A 17,244-nucleotide genomic window follows, 5' to 3' on the forward strand; every position below is an offset into this window, starting at 1 on the left:
AGCAGCAGCACAAGGGGGAAGACTAAGAAAAAAATCCACTGACACGGACAGATAGTGATAATGAAAAAAATACAACAAGAGATAATTACCGAAGCTGCAGCTGCAGCAGCAACAAAGAGAGAGACTGACAGGAAGAGCCAAGGGCGCAGCAGAAGGCCGTAAGACGAAAAGACAAGGGCGCTCAAAGGAGGGCTAAGCTGCTGCTCTGCTGCTGCTGCTGCTGCGCTGCTGCTGCTACGCTGCAGGAGCCCAAGCTGGCTGTAACTTTCATCGAAAACCACGACACTGACCACCTTGACTACTGCCGCACTTTCTGCAACGGGGACTTAAATGGAGTTGTGAGTTTTGCTCCGCACTCCCCGATTCTGCAATTTAACTCTAAATCCTAGGCCCTAAACCCTAAACCCAAAATGTAGCCACGGGCCCTAGAGCCGAAACCCTAAACCCTAGAGTGGTGCGTTTGAGCGCAGCTGCAAGGCTATGCCGTCATTCTTACGCATCCCGGAGTGCCTTGTATCTACTGGAACCACTACTCGGACTACGGCGACTACAGCAGGTGGGTGTCCTAAACCCTGACGCTAAACCCTAAACCCTACACGCTAGACCCTAGGCAGCAAGCCATTAATCCTTGGATCATCCAATACAACTCCACCACTCTGGCTGTCGAGCAGACAAAAACTGCAAGAGCTCTGCGACGTCAGAACTTCGATGGGCATCCACAGCACTAGCGGCATTTACATGGCCAGGTAAACACTAAATCCTAAACCCTAAACGCTAAACCCTAAACCCTCAGCCCAACGGTCTAGATCCGAGAGTGTGCATCTACCCTGAGACCCCAAAAGGACGCCCTTGACTATTTTCTGCATCCAAATTCTGAATTTGTCCACTACTGTCGGCTCAAAGAGTCGAAAGGCCTCTTTTTGGTGAGTTCTGTTTCTAAAAATATGAGTCTAAGTGCAGCTTTTTCGGTGTCAGGACTGAGCGCGGCTTGTACGCGGCCTACATTTCCCCCCGCGACCGCTGGTGCCACCCACACAACGCGCGGGTGGCGATGAAGATTGGCTGGGAGAACTGGCAGCCTGGTGGCGAGGGCTGGCGCATAGCGACTTGTGGGCACAACTTTTGTGTGTGGACTCGCTAGTGGGGCCACTAGTTCTTTTCACGGGTTTCGAATTCCCAAAAATGCAGCTTTTAGACACTTCTGTGCACAAGAGCTGCAGATGCAAGTGCATGCACCTCCTTGTGGCCGGTGAAAGGCGCAGAAACGCTTTTCATGTAGTGCAGAAGTGCAGCCTCCCGATGTGTCTATGTGGCTTAGCGCCCTCACTGGTCTTTTTTCAATTTGTTTCTTCTTCTTTTTAAATCAAGCAAGTCAAGAGCCCTTCGAGGCCCTGTACTGCGCTTGTTCGGCATGCAAGTGCATGCACAGGTAGCTAAATGAATTTTTTGTTTGATACCCATTTGCCCATTGCCCCGTCTAGAGCCTAGGGCCTGGCCGATTGGGCCGTGTAAAAAGAACCTTCATCCCTATGGGCCTGTAGAATCGAATTTTACATATTTATTTCGCCTCGCCAGGTGCTGCTGCCAAAAAAGAGGCTGTTGGTTCTCCTTGCTAATCGTAATCGCCGCGCCTCTGGCCGTACAACTTTCCAAGTTTTTTAAACTTCACGCGTCCCACTTGGGTTCCCGGAGAGCCCTGAACTTCGTCTTTATTCGCAAAGGCTTAGAGTCCAGGCTCGGAGGACTAAGCCCCAAACCCTAAACCCTAAACGGGGAGATGGATATGCTGTCGAGGGGGCCGAAAAGCCGCAAGAAGAAGTCACCCGTCTTTCCAGGCTGCAGACACACTAAGCACCTCAGTCTCAGGAATGAAATTTTGTGCTTCCGCTGGGCCGCGTTTTTTGAATGCCGAGCTCTCATAGTCAACGCAAGAAATGTATGAATAGAAAAAAATAGTCATGGAGCTAGCTTTTGGTATTTGACATCACTATGTTCACACTTACAAGGATTCGTTAAGGCTCATCAGAAAAGTGTTTTCGATTATGCATCATCTCGTAAACTTGTAAGTACTCATTCAGATCATTCAGAGCTCAGAGCCACAGATTACAGTACCTTCCAAGTTGCAGGCATCACGAGATACTCCGCAGTTTCCTCCGGCGAAGTTGCAAAGGTAAATGACAAAGAGACTTTGTTGTCGAGCTGCAATAGCAGCAGAACAGCGGACGCACCCCTAACCTAGTTTATGTGTTGTAGGCCATACTTATTGCAGCCCCTGTGTGCACGAAAGCAAGCTATAGAGTCTTGAGCTTGGAGTTTAGGATTATATTCAAAGGCCACTGACCACGAAGTCTGACTGTTGCACCAAGTCTTCCGCACAAACGTTTCGCCCCCGGAAAATGTAAAGGCACATCATGCAGCCCGCCACGTCCTGCAAAGAAATGCCAAAACCCTAAACTGCAGTCCTAGACTCGGAGCATTCAGAGCTCCAACAAAGTTTCCCTGTGTCCAGGCCGCAGAGCCTGCTCGATAACCTACGTGGCTGAAGTTTAGGGTTTATACTTTGGAAAGTACAAAGCAGAGCTTAGAGTTTGGCTTTTGAGGCGCTAACCTGCTCTTTCTGTTTTGTCCAACAGTCTTCGTGCCTGGCCAAGGTCAGTTCCACTTGGACTGTCTTTTTAACTTCAACGAGATACAAAGGATTTGCTGCCCACCCTTTCAGACTTCTCTTAGTGACAAGCTGGTATGATTGCGCGGCCCCGCTTTCGCTTCGAGGAGCTGCAGAAGCACGCAAATCTTACAGCGGCTAAACAATCAACCCTGAACAGATGCGGTCGTGGAGTCGAGGGGACACACGTGACTCAAAATATTTCACATATGCAATATTTGACAGTGTGTTTCATATTTAACATCTATGCAAAGTGCGTACGCATGTAGAAGGTCCCATATCCACTAATTTACTCCTAGGGACACCCGACGGCGCAGCCTCGGCACCTCCACTGCTGAATTTAGAGGTGAAACCCTTACTTGGCTCTCTGTGAGGACTTTCCAGCTTCGCAGGAAAATTGTGGCTGCCTCCCGCTGTCTCGGGGTCCCAGCGGCCCACGAGTGTCAAGTGGTTGTTTGCTTCCAGTGCCTCAGCCTTCTGCAATTCGAGTCAGAAAGAACACAGCATTTGCAGTTCAGGATATGCGTTTTAGGCTCGGATCTGCAATTGCTGCAATAAAGCCATGAAGCCTTTATTCAGAGCTTTGGGGAAGCAATTGGCTGTTTCACCGCGACCAGCTCGCAGACTAAAGCCAAACCTGCAAATTCTAATCCCTGGCCATTTAGTCTGAAAGCACAAGGCTTAGTGCTTATAGTCTAAAACTTTAAAGTTAGAACTAATGAAGCTTTAATTAGGAATGAGAGCTGAATGTCAATGGGCACTTACCTCGAGCGGCAAATCGCTGAAAATGTGCAGCACGAACGCTCCCATAGAGTCGGCGGTCTCTAGACATGGGGAAATAATGAGTGGCCCCTGTGACACTCCCGGGAAATGAGAAGCACTTTTCAAATCATTAGCCGCATAATGCTAAAGTGACTTTAAAATGTAGGATCCCCAGACTCTACGCTGCTAGCCTAGGCTCCAGCTCACGGCTCCCCGTAAGACTGTCAGCTTCACAGAGCACTTGTCTTCTCCAAAAACTTCAACAAACCACTCGTCGGGCTCCACCTGCGCATGCAGAGTCCGAAGAAACGAAGTGGCTTTCGCGGCTACTTAAAGTTGGAGGCAAAGAGCTCTCGGGTATAAACGAAAGCTTAGGGCGCTGCGAAAGTTGCTCACTGTCAGTTTGCGGAGAAGTTTTGGCGGCGGTTCTGGCGGCTTCGTGCCGAGCCAGTTGGATCTGGAACCACAGAAATACATCTTGAGACAACTGGAACTAGTATAAACTTTTGCCCGCTTAAATCTGCTGCAGTCTCGCGTGTCAGCTGGCTGAAAATCCCACAGCCCTTGGACGGAAACTGCAGCGGAGAGAATACGCGTGGTCCTAAGAGGAATTGGCAATTAATGTTTTAGGGTTTATTTTTTGAAAACCCCGGTTACTCGGTCGGTTGGCGGGCGGAAGAGGAAAGGATCTTCTCCACATCGTTTGCATCCTTGCCGTCTCTCAGCAGCGCAGCTACAAGCCCCACCTGCAGCAGCAACAGGAACAGCAGCAACGAGAACAGCAGCAGAAACAGCAGCAGAAACAGCAGCAGCTGCTGCAGCAACCGAAAGATGAAGGCTTTTCTCGTCAAAACGACGCAGACAGTGCACAACAGCAAAGTTTTCGGCTGTCCGCTTAGGCAGCAAATTATTTGGCTAGCAAACTTGCTCGCAGCTAGCGGGAGAGCAGTCTCTCTAGAAAAAGAAGTCCCGAGCTGCCAATGTGGCAAGGAGGAAAAGCGTTCGATTTTAAAGAGAAAGTGCTTCTCACGCGTATTGGAGCTTCGTTCTTTCTTCTGGATTTCTGCCTTGAGACAAGGATGCAAATGGTGGTTTCAGGAAACCTGATTGAAAATGACAGCTGTTGATTAAATGGCTTCTCGAGGCCTTCTCTAGAAATCCCTAGAGTGTAAGCCACAGCTTTCGTTAATGTGTATGCAGATTAATCATCTCTCAAAATCCGCCATCTACAAGGCGACACATGGCGGAGGGCTCATGTGAACTTAACTGGACAGCGCTCTGAAGCCAGGTAACCGGCTGGCTGGCTGGCCGGTAGTTGAACAGCTAGCTAGCCTGCTAGCTAGCTTGTTGCTTGTGTGACTAGCTAGTGTGGACTGTTTCTGAGAAGCCTCACGCTGGGTTTGCGCAGATCGCATACTGCGGGTTCGTCGGCCACCTGGAATTGAAGACGTGGCGGCGGTGAGGGCCGAGGGTCAACAGCCGCCCTCCTGCAGCCTCGCAAAGCAAATCAAGCGTATGCAGCAGAAATAATTTTAAGGCAGCAGTAGCCGCCTCACGGCCACCAAGCCGTAGACAGGAGGCTCAAGAGGCTTCGAGCCTCTCAAGGGCTGACTCTCTGCTGCCTCTCGAGATTCAGCAGAGTGACTTGCAGCTATTAGATGATCACAACCCACCAGCAGTGCCGCGTGTCCAGACACCCGAAAACTCGTAATGCTGCGGCGGAGGGAGCCGCTCGACGCGCACCTGCGTGCACACATGAAGCAACAGCCCACCGGTAGCTGAGGCAATAATACACCTAAGCCGCCTTTCTTTTTCTGCCTCCGTTTCCCAGAAATCAGCGGTAGGAGATGCAAGCAGCGAGAAAAGCCTGTTGTCGCAATTGAGACGTAGCTATTGTAGTCAAGGGGTGGAGGGCTGGCTCCTGGCGTACAGGTTTTGAGCTAAATGTGCGGAAGATGAAGTCGTTCGGTCGGAGGTTTGGGCTGTCGGATGCCACATTTTGGTAGCAGACGACTAGCAGGCGGCGCGTGTTCTTGATGGGGGTCTTCCGGGGCCCCCCCTTGTTGAAGAACCCGAGCCGGAGGCAGCTGTTTCTCCAGGGGCCCTTTGCCTCGGGGGCCCCAACTAGCACTCCAGGCAAGCAGCTAGCTAAGCAGCAACCACCGCCTTTCCAGGGCTGCTCACACGCCGGCCGCTCGCCCTCTAGTACTGCTTGAGATATGCCCAACAACTTTGAGTCCGAATAAGACCATATGCGGCGGTGGTCCTGCAGAAACCCCAAATTTCAGGCCCCAAGTTTTGAGACCCTCCAAAGCTAAGTCTGGGCTTGGTGCTGCATGCATGGAGTGTGTGCTGAACTCGAAGCGAGCGGCCACAGTTAACTGCTGCATAAGTCACCCGAGCTTTGAAGACCGCCATGCTGATAGGGGCCACATCGAGGTTGCTGTTCTGCGTTATGGAAATGAGCATGTCTAGCTGAGGCTGCTGCTCCTGCGGCTGCTGAGGCCGTGGCGGCTCTTGTCTTGAACCGGTCTCTTGCTGCTGCTGCTGCCGCTTGTCATCATCGTAATTACCGCCAGCAGCAGCACCCGCTGCAGCAGCAGCGTCCGGGGGGGCAACGGAAATCAAAAACATTGGAGCGTTTACCCACGCTGTGTCAAACCCGTCACCTCCGGGCTCGTAGCGGACGAAGGCCGAGGGCCGGCTCACTGCAGTGTACATAAGGCCTCGCAGCGTGGCCATGCTGCCACGTGGAGTTCCTACAGTTGTTCTTGCTGCTGCTGTGCCTGCTGCTGCGCTAAACGACTCTGCGGCCGCTGGAGGCCGTGATGTAACTTGGGCGATGCTCCCAGAAGCAGCAGCCGCAGCCACGAGGGTACCGGAAATAGTAGCGGCAGCAGCTCGTGAAGAACCGAAGGGGCCAATGCCGCTGCTTCCTCCCGCCGCAGGTGTTGCACAAGCAGCTCCTAGCAACTGAATGCCCCACGTCTGGCACGAACCCCCCGTTGAGGGCCTCCTTATGGTGTCGCGGAATTCTCTGCCGTTGCTGTTACTGCTGCTGTTCTTGTCAGTGTTGCATTGCCGCGGGCTCTGCTGCGGTGTCATTGCTGGCCTGAAGGCTGCGGTGGCAGCCCCACTGCATCGACTCCATTCACGAGGCAACCCACAAAGTGACAAGTCTCTCCAGCTGTCTTCGTGTGTTGTCACATATATTTCGGAGCCCCCGCGGTAGCGCCACACCTCGCTCGTACCTTTGGTTTGCGTAGACGATTCGTTGCAGCTGCAGCAAGCACCGCAAACCCGAAACGTGAAAAATAGAGTTTAGAGCTCATGCACTATAGAGCCAAAAGTAGACAGCATAAACTCAAGAGCTCACGCACTCTTGTCCTCAGAACAGATAGCAACAGCCACTTTCGCCTTGTCCAGGTTCTTCTCAGCTCACATATCTGCCTTCGCAGCCTCTGCACTTGGATCTCCTGCTGCATGTGACGCTGCTGCTGTTTGGCTCTCAGAGGCAGCAGCATCCACAGGCGAAGCTTCTTCGTGCGGGCCCAGTAGCTGCTGCTGTGGATACCTGTGTTCAGGGGCCAAATTGTGGCAGAAGAAAACATCCGTAAAAACTTCTAGGAATGACTCGAATTTCATCCAAAAGGAAGCTGGAGTGTCTCCAAACTTGTAATTTAGTCTTTCCTTTAAGTCTGCAAAAATTAAAAACAGTCCAAAAGACAACGGCCTCACCCTGCAGCGGATTTCGCCACCGCAACGGACGTGTAGAGCAGTATGTTCAGTGCCTCATTCTGCAGAAGAAGCAGAAACTGCGCTGCTGTAGTGAATGCTCCTGTGAGTCATTGCTGTCCCCGGCAGCCCAGCACATGCAACAATACAATGCAGCAGGATCTGCCTTTATATGGGATACCACATACACTTAATCATCATTCGGACCTGGATATTGGGTCCAAGAACGATGATAGTCTGAAAATTCCCCTCTCCATGTTGGAACTTTCCAAGGATTGTGGAGGCGTAGCAGCCGCAGATTATCCACCTAACAAGCCAGGCCGCATGCCAAGTGGGGCTCCGCGAATGCGGCTTATTGCTTAAGTTTTATTGTTCATATGAAGCTCTCGTCACTTGAATCTTGCTGCACCACCTTAGATGCGCTTCTGCTGTCACTGGACTGGATTAAAAGGCCAAAGAGGAAAATGATACGTAGCCAATAGCGTTTTGGGAGCCGTTAGGAAATTAAATATGCGTACTCTAACAACATCAATGATGGTGTAGTGCCGATCTGGCAAGATGTTGTCCTTTTCTACGTCTGCTCCGCGAGCCACGCACGTCAGGAAGCAGTTGCCGAGAGAAAAAGCCCTACGTCCAGCAAGAACAGAACCGGCCACTGCAATTGCACGCTTTGATTCATTTGCACATAGCTACGCCTGCATACGCAAATGTATATATTCTCTGTATGGAAACTGGGAGCCAATGCCTCCGGTTCGGGTATTTTTCAACAGCCACAGCCATGAAGAGCTTGGAGCGTAAAAGGGGCCGTGGAATGGCTGCCTCACTTTCGAATCTTGGCCCAGATGACGGAAGCGTCAAAGCACTTGACCTCTATCTCTTCAACTGAACAGTAAGAGGGCAGCAAAAGAGATGTCTGACACTCTAGGGACTGAGCTTCTTGCAATTAGTTGGCTTCCATAGCGCCCAGTATAGATATTGTATACGTGCATGCATGATATACATGCATACGTATATATGTAGATACGAAGGATAAGTTGCTGTTTCTATACGAAACTGCCCTGGTCATAATGAGCCAAATTTAGTAACGGATACTGTTAGCACTAGAAAATTAAAGTGTTTACAAGTTGTATAGGATCCTCTGCTTGTGAAGTTAAATTGTTCTTTTCGCAAGTAAGTGAAGACGAAACTTGCTTTTTCCTATCTGCTTTTCGACTTATTTCTTTCAAGAGAGTTGTTTCACACAACGTAAAAGTTTATTCTAAATTTGTGGCCGCAACTGCAGTTGCGAAAGCGGAACTGGAACTCAATTTTATATTTTTTGCCTGCGGCTAAAGATCAGGGGCAGCACATTAACCGACCGGCGCCTCCTGTCAGGTCCACAGCAATGTCTCGGAATGCCCTGAGACCCCACAGCGCAGCGGAGAACGAAAATTAGCATTTAGAGAGTTTCGGGACTTTAATATGGCTCGAACGAAGTTTGGAATGCTGACCCTACCTCTGTGCCACAGCCTCATAAGACCCGAGAAATTTGGCGTAAGCTTTTTCCAAAAGAGGCAGCCACACTTCCTCAAACGCGTGACAGTGAGTGAAGCTGCACATAAAACGCTAATCCAGAAGGCTCATTGGGTCAGCGGCAGCTTCATGATGGGCCACGACGTTAATTTCAGGCTAAAGTTCAGCACCAACGAGGCCTTCGCAGAGGTAATGGCGACCAAGAGCGACTTTGACTAAGCAAATTGTATCAACGCGTCGACCCCAGCGTGCTTCACCGGGGTTCAACTGTTGACCAGCACCTAGTGAGTTCGTCTCCTCGCACACTGAAATGCTACAATAGTATCTACACTCGTGCCAAGAATCTCAGTCCCAATAATGCCAAAAATGTCATCTGCTTTGCTTCCTCCGCAATGAGGAAGGTTGGCACAACTTGCTGGCTGGTAAGGTGCTGGCACAGCACAATGGCTTCGAAGGAGCTCTATCAGCATATTGAGAAGCCCCCCGTCAGCACATTCGGAAGCGGTGATGATGTAAACATGCAGTGTCGTTGGAAAGTGGCTTGTTGTTTTGTATCCTTCCTTTCAAATAGACTAATACAGGCACTGCACAGCCGGGGCAGCTCTAACTTTGCCTAAAGCGCTGAAAGCAAAGGCCTACGCAAATTCTATGGGAGGGTTGCATGAGACTGTTTGAGCCTCTGTAGCCTCCAGAATGTTCCTTTCGCTTCGCTTGTTTTTCTGTTTGGCAATACTTGTATGCGAGCTGAAGGAAAGTGGAGCAGCCGTATCATCTGTACCCTCCACTCCTGCAGCAGAGCCACCAGCAACGTTCCCGTCTGGATCCCGAGCCGATGTTGTGGAAACCGTTTCTTTCCTGGTGCCACTCCGAGACCTCCTTGTTTCGGAGCTGCCAACTCTACTAGAGCAGCGGGACCTTCTGCTGTGTTCCTTTGGCTGCTGTGCAACGCGGCACGGTAGCCGAGTGTCAATAGACACCACTTCTCTCTCCCCCGACCGGAAGAAAGCAACACGGAAAACACCCCTCCTAAGGCAGCAATAAAGTATAGATAGAGCGGATGTATACTTAAGCGCTCTTAGGCCTTGTCCACCGCTCAATTATTTTTCAACTCGTCGGCACTTTGGCACTTCATGGAGCCACTGCCTCCCCCAAGTGCAGCTTCGCGACTGTGCTAGCCCTGACTTGGTGCGATGAAGCCGAGTACGGTACTTACCTCCAGTGTTCGGGATGCAACAGAGCATCTCTTATTGCTGGCGGGTTCGAGGCGGCGAGGCCACTTGCGACAGCCGCGAACGCGTGGGATGCAAGGAGGCCGTAGGCTACAGTTGAAGCAATCCTGGTGCTGCTAAACAAAATCGCAGTCTTTTCTGTCTGCTGCTGTATCTGCTGGTCTTGTGGCTGCTGTTGCTGCTGAGGGCGCGAAGCTCGGTGGGCCTTTAACTGCTGCTGCTGAATGCGTTGGACAATTTCGTTAGGCCGCAGCCACAGTAGCCCGTTCACGACCATTAAGCTCCCACGGTCACCCTCCTAAACACAAGGGGAGTACAATGCACGCATGGACCTCAGGTTCAAACGCGGTAAACACTCCTTCTTCATCTTTAGTACATTTGTCAGGCGTGCCACTGCAGCCCCTAGTTGCTGCAAAAACACACATTTAGCTCGACTGGTCGATCAGACTGAACATTAGGGAACTCGTGATCAACAAATAGATCGTCCTTTTCACGGTTCCCCCACTGCTGCTGTAGCGCAGTGGAGGCAGAGGCAGAAATCGAAGCCATGCCATCATGCCGGTGAAGCGCGTGCAGCTCTCCATGTGGCTCATCTAACAGCAACTGCTGGTGTTGACTAGTTGACGGGTCAGTTGTATTGCCACCGAGCGGCCTCGACTGGGAGGCGTTCGGCGATGCCGTGCCTGGATGCATTGGACACTTCCCTCAAAATTTGCAAGGGAGCTGGCCACTGGGGAGTAGAATACAACTAAATGTGATTTTGTCTACAAGTTTGCCCAAGAAAGGGAGGTCCTAGAGACATCTCCGTGTTAAACCCTGAAATAAGTGATGCCACAGTGATGTCACAGATGTTTAAGTTGCTGGAGGAACACTCATCGTACGTCACACGTGCAATTAATCATCAGGTATGTGTCCGCATGTAGCATAGCGTGTCAAGATATGTTTTGACTAGCCGCAAAGGAACTATGTGGATAAGCGGCGTGTAGGCATCCAAGAGAGGCCTTGCTGTTGTTACTGGAGAACGATACATCGTACTGTGCTAGATCCGCTAAACACTTCTAAATAAGTTCAGAGGTCGAAGTTTGGGAATGTAATGCAACGTTTGAAGGGTGTATGTAAGTGGCATCTAGCTGTTAGTCACGATGCATGCACCAGCCTGCTCAGTTCTGCATGCAACTGTGGACTGTCCCATGTTTCAATCCGGTAGGAAGTGAACATAAAGTAATATCAGTTATAGAGCCTTCGCATTGGTGCTGTTTTTCTTGTCTTGTTAGGGATTTTTTCTGTGTCTTGTGGTTGCGGTGGAATGGCCAGAGTAGCAGCCCCAAGTGGTGCTCTAGTATTCTGCCACACATGCAGGGTCTCACGCAGTGCACAGGCGTGAGTTTACCGAATCGTGAATTTGAAGGCACTTGATTTGCACTATTTTATTTGTCAAAACTCTCAGAAATAAGGCTGAACCCTCCCGAAACTGCGTGAAGGCTTCCAAGAGGCCTCTGTCGCGGGTTTGGTGTAGCGTTCTGCTATCGCACCATGCACAGATCTGCAACCATCTCCAGAAGCTGCCTAAAGGGGCAAATTCTGCAGTTGTAAAGGGCATGAATAGGAAGAGTAAGGTCTTAATCTGCGCTAGTGCGATACTCCATGGACTGCGGAATTATCGGCCGATCATACAAAGATTACCATGTGGTGCCATGAATGTAAAGCTATGAGGTTGAAATAAAAAGTAATAGTACAATATAAATTGAAGTACCGCTGAAGTATATTTCAAAGCAGACGACATAAACAGTAGAGCCCTGGTAGCCAGGTGACCAGACGCAGCTTAGGCGTTGCCTACAGGTTGCCTCACCCAAAGTGCAGGTTTCTTGTTGGCGTATCCCTGAGTATTGAGGCTTCTTGAGTCCATGGAGTATGATGAATCGTGCCTTGGAAATTAACTGTGAATCATTTGTAGCGGTTGGGTGATATGTGATGGGACATCACATATTGGACATATCCTCCACGCCTTTATGGCTGGCTGCTTATAGGCGCACCTCAGCTATTTCAGAGACGCAGAGGCGGCTGTTTCAAAGAACTGGAACTTGCGGTTGAAGGGCGCTTGAGCTTTGTTCCAGTTGATTCTCACTCCTAATGAGAATTTGCCCACTGTGTTCATGCGAAGCCCTTTTGTCCAACTTCACTATTAAGGTCTAGCCAGTGCCCACAATTTTTCCGATGGGGCTGAATAAGAATTTCAAACGAAGGAGGCACGTTTTCTAGAGTTGCAGTATCAAAGAAACTTCTTGTACTAAAGTAGTTGCGCAAGGCGATAAAACTTTTTGCATTTTCTAGTTGAGTTCACAGGAAAGAGAAGCAGAATAAAGCTGAACAAGACACTCTGTAAAACTTTTATCTCAGTTCTCAATGGTGGTGGTTATGTGTGAAGATACAATCGCGGGATACAGAAGCAACAAGGGCAGGCACGCGATGAGCAAAACTGCAGCTTCGAAGCGAAGGTACAAAGGACTAAAGTCCAAGCGTGAAGCTCTTGAATACATAAAAGCAGAAGTTAGGAATTAACATGGAGAAACAACGGAATCTAGTGAGAGGATGAAGCGTGTTACCAGTGCTTCCGCAGAAAGAACGGAAAGTAGTGGAACCAGGGAACCCAGGGCTACGAGATTCACGTTTCTGAAATTTAGCCAAGAAAATTTGGTGCCAGGAAAGAGGCAAACTGATGGCCCGAAACTTAAGATATGAGCTTTGCAAGCTTATATAAAGAAACCCGGTCCGCTATTTATGAAAATCCTCGAGTACCTGCCGGCGGGTAAGCAGCCCGTAAGCCGTTCTCACAAGCGCACTTTATCACAGATGAGCTTGAATATTCAATCACCACTCAATGAAATATTTAGGCTCCATAAATCATAATCAGTCCAACGTTCCATAATACATCTGGAAGACTTACTGCGCCTACGCACGTCGAGCAGCTGAGGCTGGTTGAAAGGACCACGAGTAGACAGGCACGCAGAGCTTTTCCGCTACATATAATACGCGTAAGTACCTCAATTCATGATTAAATGGCACGACATTTTGCTTTAAAATTAGATACGTCCAAAAAGAACCAAAGCATAAATCGATTCCCCCTTTATCGTTCAACCTCCTTGCAATTACAGCACCGCTTGCCACTTCAGTCGGTAGTGGGTCTTCATGCAGCTTACAGGATTTAGGGACCCATATAATGGCTTCATCTTTATTTATCATGGCACAAACAAGAATCATTTAGTCTGTTTTAGTTATTTATCAAAGCATCTAGTTCACCCATTGTAGTGCCTAGCAACACATTGCTTTTTGTCTTGCAATCCGGAGTAGTGCCTGCCTGGTCCAACGCACAAAAGCAAGGCACTGCTGAACTCCATATTGATAAGGAAGCAAAACTTACTAAAAACGTCAAATATTCAGGGCTATCAGGAGTCTATGGGAGAGTACAGGTGGATGGTGTCCAGCATCTGCAGTCCCCTATGGAATCCCACTGGCTGTGGGGGTGCGGCCAGATCGTCCTCAGCCGGGCACACGGGATCCTTGTCAAGATGACATTATAACGATACTGCTTTAAAATCGTTCATGCTATTTAAAACATGTTTCACTATTGAGTACATCAGGCAGCGATAAAGTAAACCGTCAACATATGGAGAGACGAGCCCGTAGGCTGGCTGTCCCTCCCAAGCCCACTGAGATGGGCAAGTAAGCAGGCGAAAACATTTTCTTGTTGGTCTATGGAGATGTAAAATTTTAATTTTAAACCTGTTATGTCTTTGAAGGCTACAGCTATCAGTGCTAGCGGTTTTCCATTGCCCGTATCTCTCGCAATCAGTATCGCAAGGCCTGCTGAGCATTGCTCAGAGCAGTTGCATTGGGCGTTAATTCCAGAAGCCATGGGGCTTTCTGATGCGCAGTCATAGTCGTGAATTGCCAGATTGACAAAGTTATCGTAAGTGAAATATTATCAACAGGGATTGCTGAGGATCGATTGCTCAGGGGTTCATTGCGGCGCGGTGCTGTTGAAGGGCATTCCCATATGGAGTTGGACGAGACAAGTTGCAATAGTTAGGAGGTATTTGGCGCCACCGATAAAGTGTCTTTTGTCCCCACCAAGACTTGCAACAGCAATTCCTCTGGCCGCGGGTTTTTTCAGTTGGAACACTGTTACAGCTTACTGTGTTGAGCAGCATAGATGTGGGTTGAAGCAGAGTGAGCTCCGCAAGATGCCTGCAGGTGAAACGATTCTCCGCGTCGCCTCCCCCACAGTGCGTGCCAGCACTGAAGCGGCGCCTTTTTCCACGCTAGGCGGAGTAGAGAATCCGTGCCCGGGAAGCCTCCGCAGCCGTAGAGCACAGGGCTTCGTAGAGATTCGTCTTTTTAAAGGTTTTGGAGTAGTTCTTGCAAGCTTGGTGGGGGCGTTTTTGGTATTGAAGTGCAGTCGAGCTCTTTCTGAGACTGAAACTTCTCCTGCTGCCCAAAGAGCTCTCGCAAACGAGCGACATTGGTACTCTGTGGGATTGTGTGGTCCTCTTGGTTCTGAAGACAGCCCAGCTGCTGAAAAGGTGGAAGGCAGCAGCGTAGGCTCAACATCTCTACCGTTGGGTTTTGGAGAGCTGGCGTCGGGCATTTTCGCACCGACCGCGACTACACATAGTTTCACAGGGCAGGCATTACAGCCTCCACCGCCTCCTGGTATCCCAGTGCGAGCTCCCCCCATTTCTCAGGTAGGAAACCCCTTAACTTCGGAGGAGAAAGTGCATATTCCTTTCACATTTCCCTCGGATGAGAGACCCTGGTTCATAGCAGGACCGATGCGTGAAACAGGTCTTAGTGGGCCGTTCTACGGTGTTCCGGTCGGCGAACCTATTCCAGAGCCCTCCCAGTCTGGCCCATATCAAGGTGCTCCGAGACCACCAACGGCGCCGCTTTTATTCGATGAGCTAAGTGGAGTTGGTGGACAGCTCCTGAGAACGTCGCCGATTCTCTCAGGACAGCAAAGCCTTGTTGGTCAACCAGCTCATGTTGACGGCACCTGACCTTGTCGGGGCATGACCTTTTTCTGTTGGGCGTCTTATTAGCGTTTCTGCCAGATTTCATGTGACCAAGAAATTTTGGCGTCCGGCCCAGCATACGTTGACTACGAAGATTCACTAGCCTGGGATGCCTTTGCTCTGTACGCGGCATAGGATTCCTATGGATAGACCTTAAGAGGTCCATTATGCTTTGTGCTTTCAGCAAGCGGCGAGCTTCTTTCGCCAAAGAAACACGCGAAGACAGCAGAGCACCTTGGAAGCAGCGGTCAGCTGCCTTGCATCCCCTAAGCGGCTCCACAAAGAGCAGCTTTCACTACCAAAGAGACACACCTTGCCAGAATCCTACGGATTGAGGGGGCAGCGCAAGGTAGTGTTCATAATTCATAGTTAGCTTGGAGGCAACCAGAAGCTCTGTCAGTGCTCCTGTATGGTGGCATTCGATGAAGTCCTGCTTCCCCATGGAGGACATGACGTCGGAATGTTACACAATATTTCAAGTAGAAGTAGCGCCGTCTGGATTTCCAGGGTCCACTTCTGGATAGTGACCGCGACTATTCAACTGGTGGCATTTGTTGCGTCTGACCTTCCCATGCAGGGCAAAGTACTACTCTTTCAGTTACTGAGGCAGGGAAGGATGTTAGCATGAAGCGGTGCGTCCGTGTTCCTTTTTGTTCACTAGACGGCGCTGCCTGGATTTGTATCAGCTATTGGCGCAAACAAAATTTGCTAAGTGCCAGCAACGAGGCCTTTTAACGCTACCAATATTCTTCAGTATGTTTGAGACTTCATACAAGATGGCCAGCGGAAAGGTGTGTCTGGGGGAGAGGGACGGTTGGAAGAGTTTGCAAGTAACGCATTTGCCCGCACTGCGGATCCTATTGTGTAGCGTTTTTTTCTGAGATTTAGCTACTTCATTTCTAGGAGTAGGTGCAGTTTTTCGACTGCTGTAGGAGTGGTTTCCTGTGGCCTGGCTGCCAGTGCCCTTAGGACAGGGCAATGGACTGTCAGATTTTCCTCGTGTTTGAAGTTGTAGTAGCGTTAAGAGTGTCCAATTTTGGAATTGCAGTCATATAAACATCATTGTTCCTTCTAACCTGCAGTTGCATGACTGAACCACTTCAGCCGCAGCAGCACTTTCTGTGTCGCTGTAGGATGCCCTGGCTGAAGGTGAACTCCTAATCTGCCATTCTGGGTGTGTATGTGACGGCTTCCGCACATCCACCTCTGTAGGGCCTACGCTATAGCTGGTAAAATGAGTAGGAACATTTCAGCACGCCTTCAGTTGCAAATAGATACAGTGAAGGGTCTACGGTCGCGCAGGAATAGGGGACAGTACAACGGGAGTGAATGGCTGCACGGCTGGTTAGACCAGGCGATGCCGAGGGAACAATTCAACGGTTCTCAGTCAGCCATTTAGGAGACAACGCACGATGTGTGTTTGTAGGTTGGTCCCGGTCTGGTAATCCGTTTTCAGAGTCGTTCGCTTCTGCAGATTCGAAACCTGTCGGGGACGCTCTCGGCGTCATGGGTTAATGGTGGTGAATCCCCCAGCTGGCAAAGGTAGGGCAGACGAGAATCCTACAGCAAGGCTCAACTGCTGAATGGTTTGGCGTTGGCAATCCACCCAGTGGTTCAAGTACACCCATGTTTACGTCTGTTGTATGAGCCTTGATAGCAGGGGGAAGCTCCGTGGAGCTTAAAGAGGAAAGTAGTGAAAGGCTTTTCTTTTCAGCATGAATACGATGTTGAGACAGTTTGGTGACACTGTGCGAACCCTTCGGTATGTGCCGAACAATATGTACGCTGATCTCCTAATCGCAGGACGTGAAGCGTGGTACATGATAAAACAAACCGAGCATAACCTTCTGTCAAGGGGGATTATGCCTCCTCCAGTGTATATTTCACTTACCATTACCTTTGCTTGCATTGTGAAGTGATGAGTAGGATTTCTTTTGGGTCAACGAAGGCGTAGAAACTTAGCAGCGGTAAACTCGCATCTGGACAAAAGTTCCCAATCCAAGCACTAGCTTGGTCAGTGGAATGAGGCTTTCTGACGATATAAAGACGCAGCGCGTGACACCGCACGCTGTTCTGTGGACTACTTTCAGGGATGCCAGCAGAAATCTCTGTTGCTAGTCAGTTGACTGTGTCACGAACACAGTGCCGTGCGTTCGGTGGCTCATACATGAACGACTCTCATCTATGGCGGCTAGACAGAAGACCCATCTGTTAAGAATTGCAGTATCTCGTTAAATAAGTCAATCCCCTTGAGTGCAGCTGCGTCTACAGC

General features: G+C 49.9%; 4 protein-coding genes across 4 annotated transcripts in view; 2 read left to right on the forward strand and 2 right to left on the reverse strand.

Annotated features, from left to right (window-relative positions):
• ENH_00012910 (Alpha amylase, catalytic domain containing protein, putative) overlaps window positions 1-1,141 on the forward strand; it is a gene marked incomplete at both ends in the record, with an annotated part of 4,623 nt that extends 3,482 nt beyond the window's left edge. The window contains 3 exons of the mRNA XM_013578776.1: window positions 246-338; window positions 471-556; window positions 976-1,141. Of these exons, the coding sequence (XP_013434230.1) occupies window positions 246-338; window positions 471-556; window positions 976-1,141 (345 nt within the window). The remainder of the gene's footprint in view (window positions 1-245; window positions 339-470; window positions 557-975) is intronic.
• A 1,185-nt stretch (window positions 1,142-2,326) lies between these two features.
• Window positions 2,327-7,072, reverse strand: ENH_00012920 (hypothetical protein, conserved; the record flags this gene model as incomplete). Its single annotated transcript, XM_013578777.1, has 11 exons — window positions 2,327-2,428; window positions 2,609-2,775; window positions 3,025-3,142; window positions 3,431-3,517; window positions 3,635-3,712; window positions 3,824-3,884; window positions 4,085-4,173; window positions 4,984-5,170; window positions 5,314-5,693; window positions 5,825-6,539; window positions 6,870-7,072. 11 exons carry the CDS (start codon window positions 7,070-7,072, stop codon window positions 2,327-2,329), a joined length of 2,187 nt encoding a protein of 728 aa, XP_013434231.1.
• A 521-nt stretch (window positions 7,073-7,593) lies between these two features.
• Window positions 7,594-10,596, reverse strand: ENH_00012930 (hypothetical protein, conserved; the record flags this gene model as incomplete). Its single annotated transcript, XM_013578778.1, has 4 exons — window positions 7,594-7,789; window positions 9,314-9,700; window positions 9,888-10,201; window positions 10,327-10,596. The coding sequence occupies 4 exons, from the start codon at window positions 10,594-10,596 to the stop codon at window positions 7,594-7,596; spliced, it is 1,167 nt and encodes a 388-aa protein (XP_013434232.1).
• A 3,548-nt stretch (window positions 10,597-14,144) lies between these two features.
• On the forward strand, window positions 14,145-15,345 carry ENH_00012940 (hypothetical protein, conserved; the record flags this gene model as incomplete). The annotated part of the gene is made up of 2 exons (XM_013578779.1): window positions 14,145-14,942; window positions 15,157-15,345. The coding sequence occupies 2 exons, from the start codon at window positions 14,145-14,147 to the stop codon at window positions 15,343-15,345; spliced, it is 987 nt and encodes a 328-aa protein (XP_013434233.1).
• Between the last annotated feature and the right edge of the window lie 1,899 nt (window positions 15,346-17,244).

Source organism: Eimeria necatrix, genomic scaffold (assembly GCF_000499385.1).
Source record: "Eimeria necatrix Houghton genomic scaffold, Enh_scaff13, whole genome shotgun sequence".
NCBI lineage: Eukaryota > Apicomplexa > Conoidasida > Eucoccidiorida > Eimeriidae > Eimeria > Eimeria necatrix.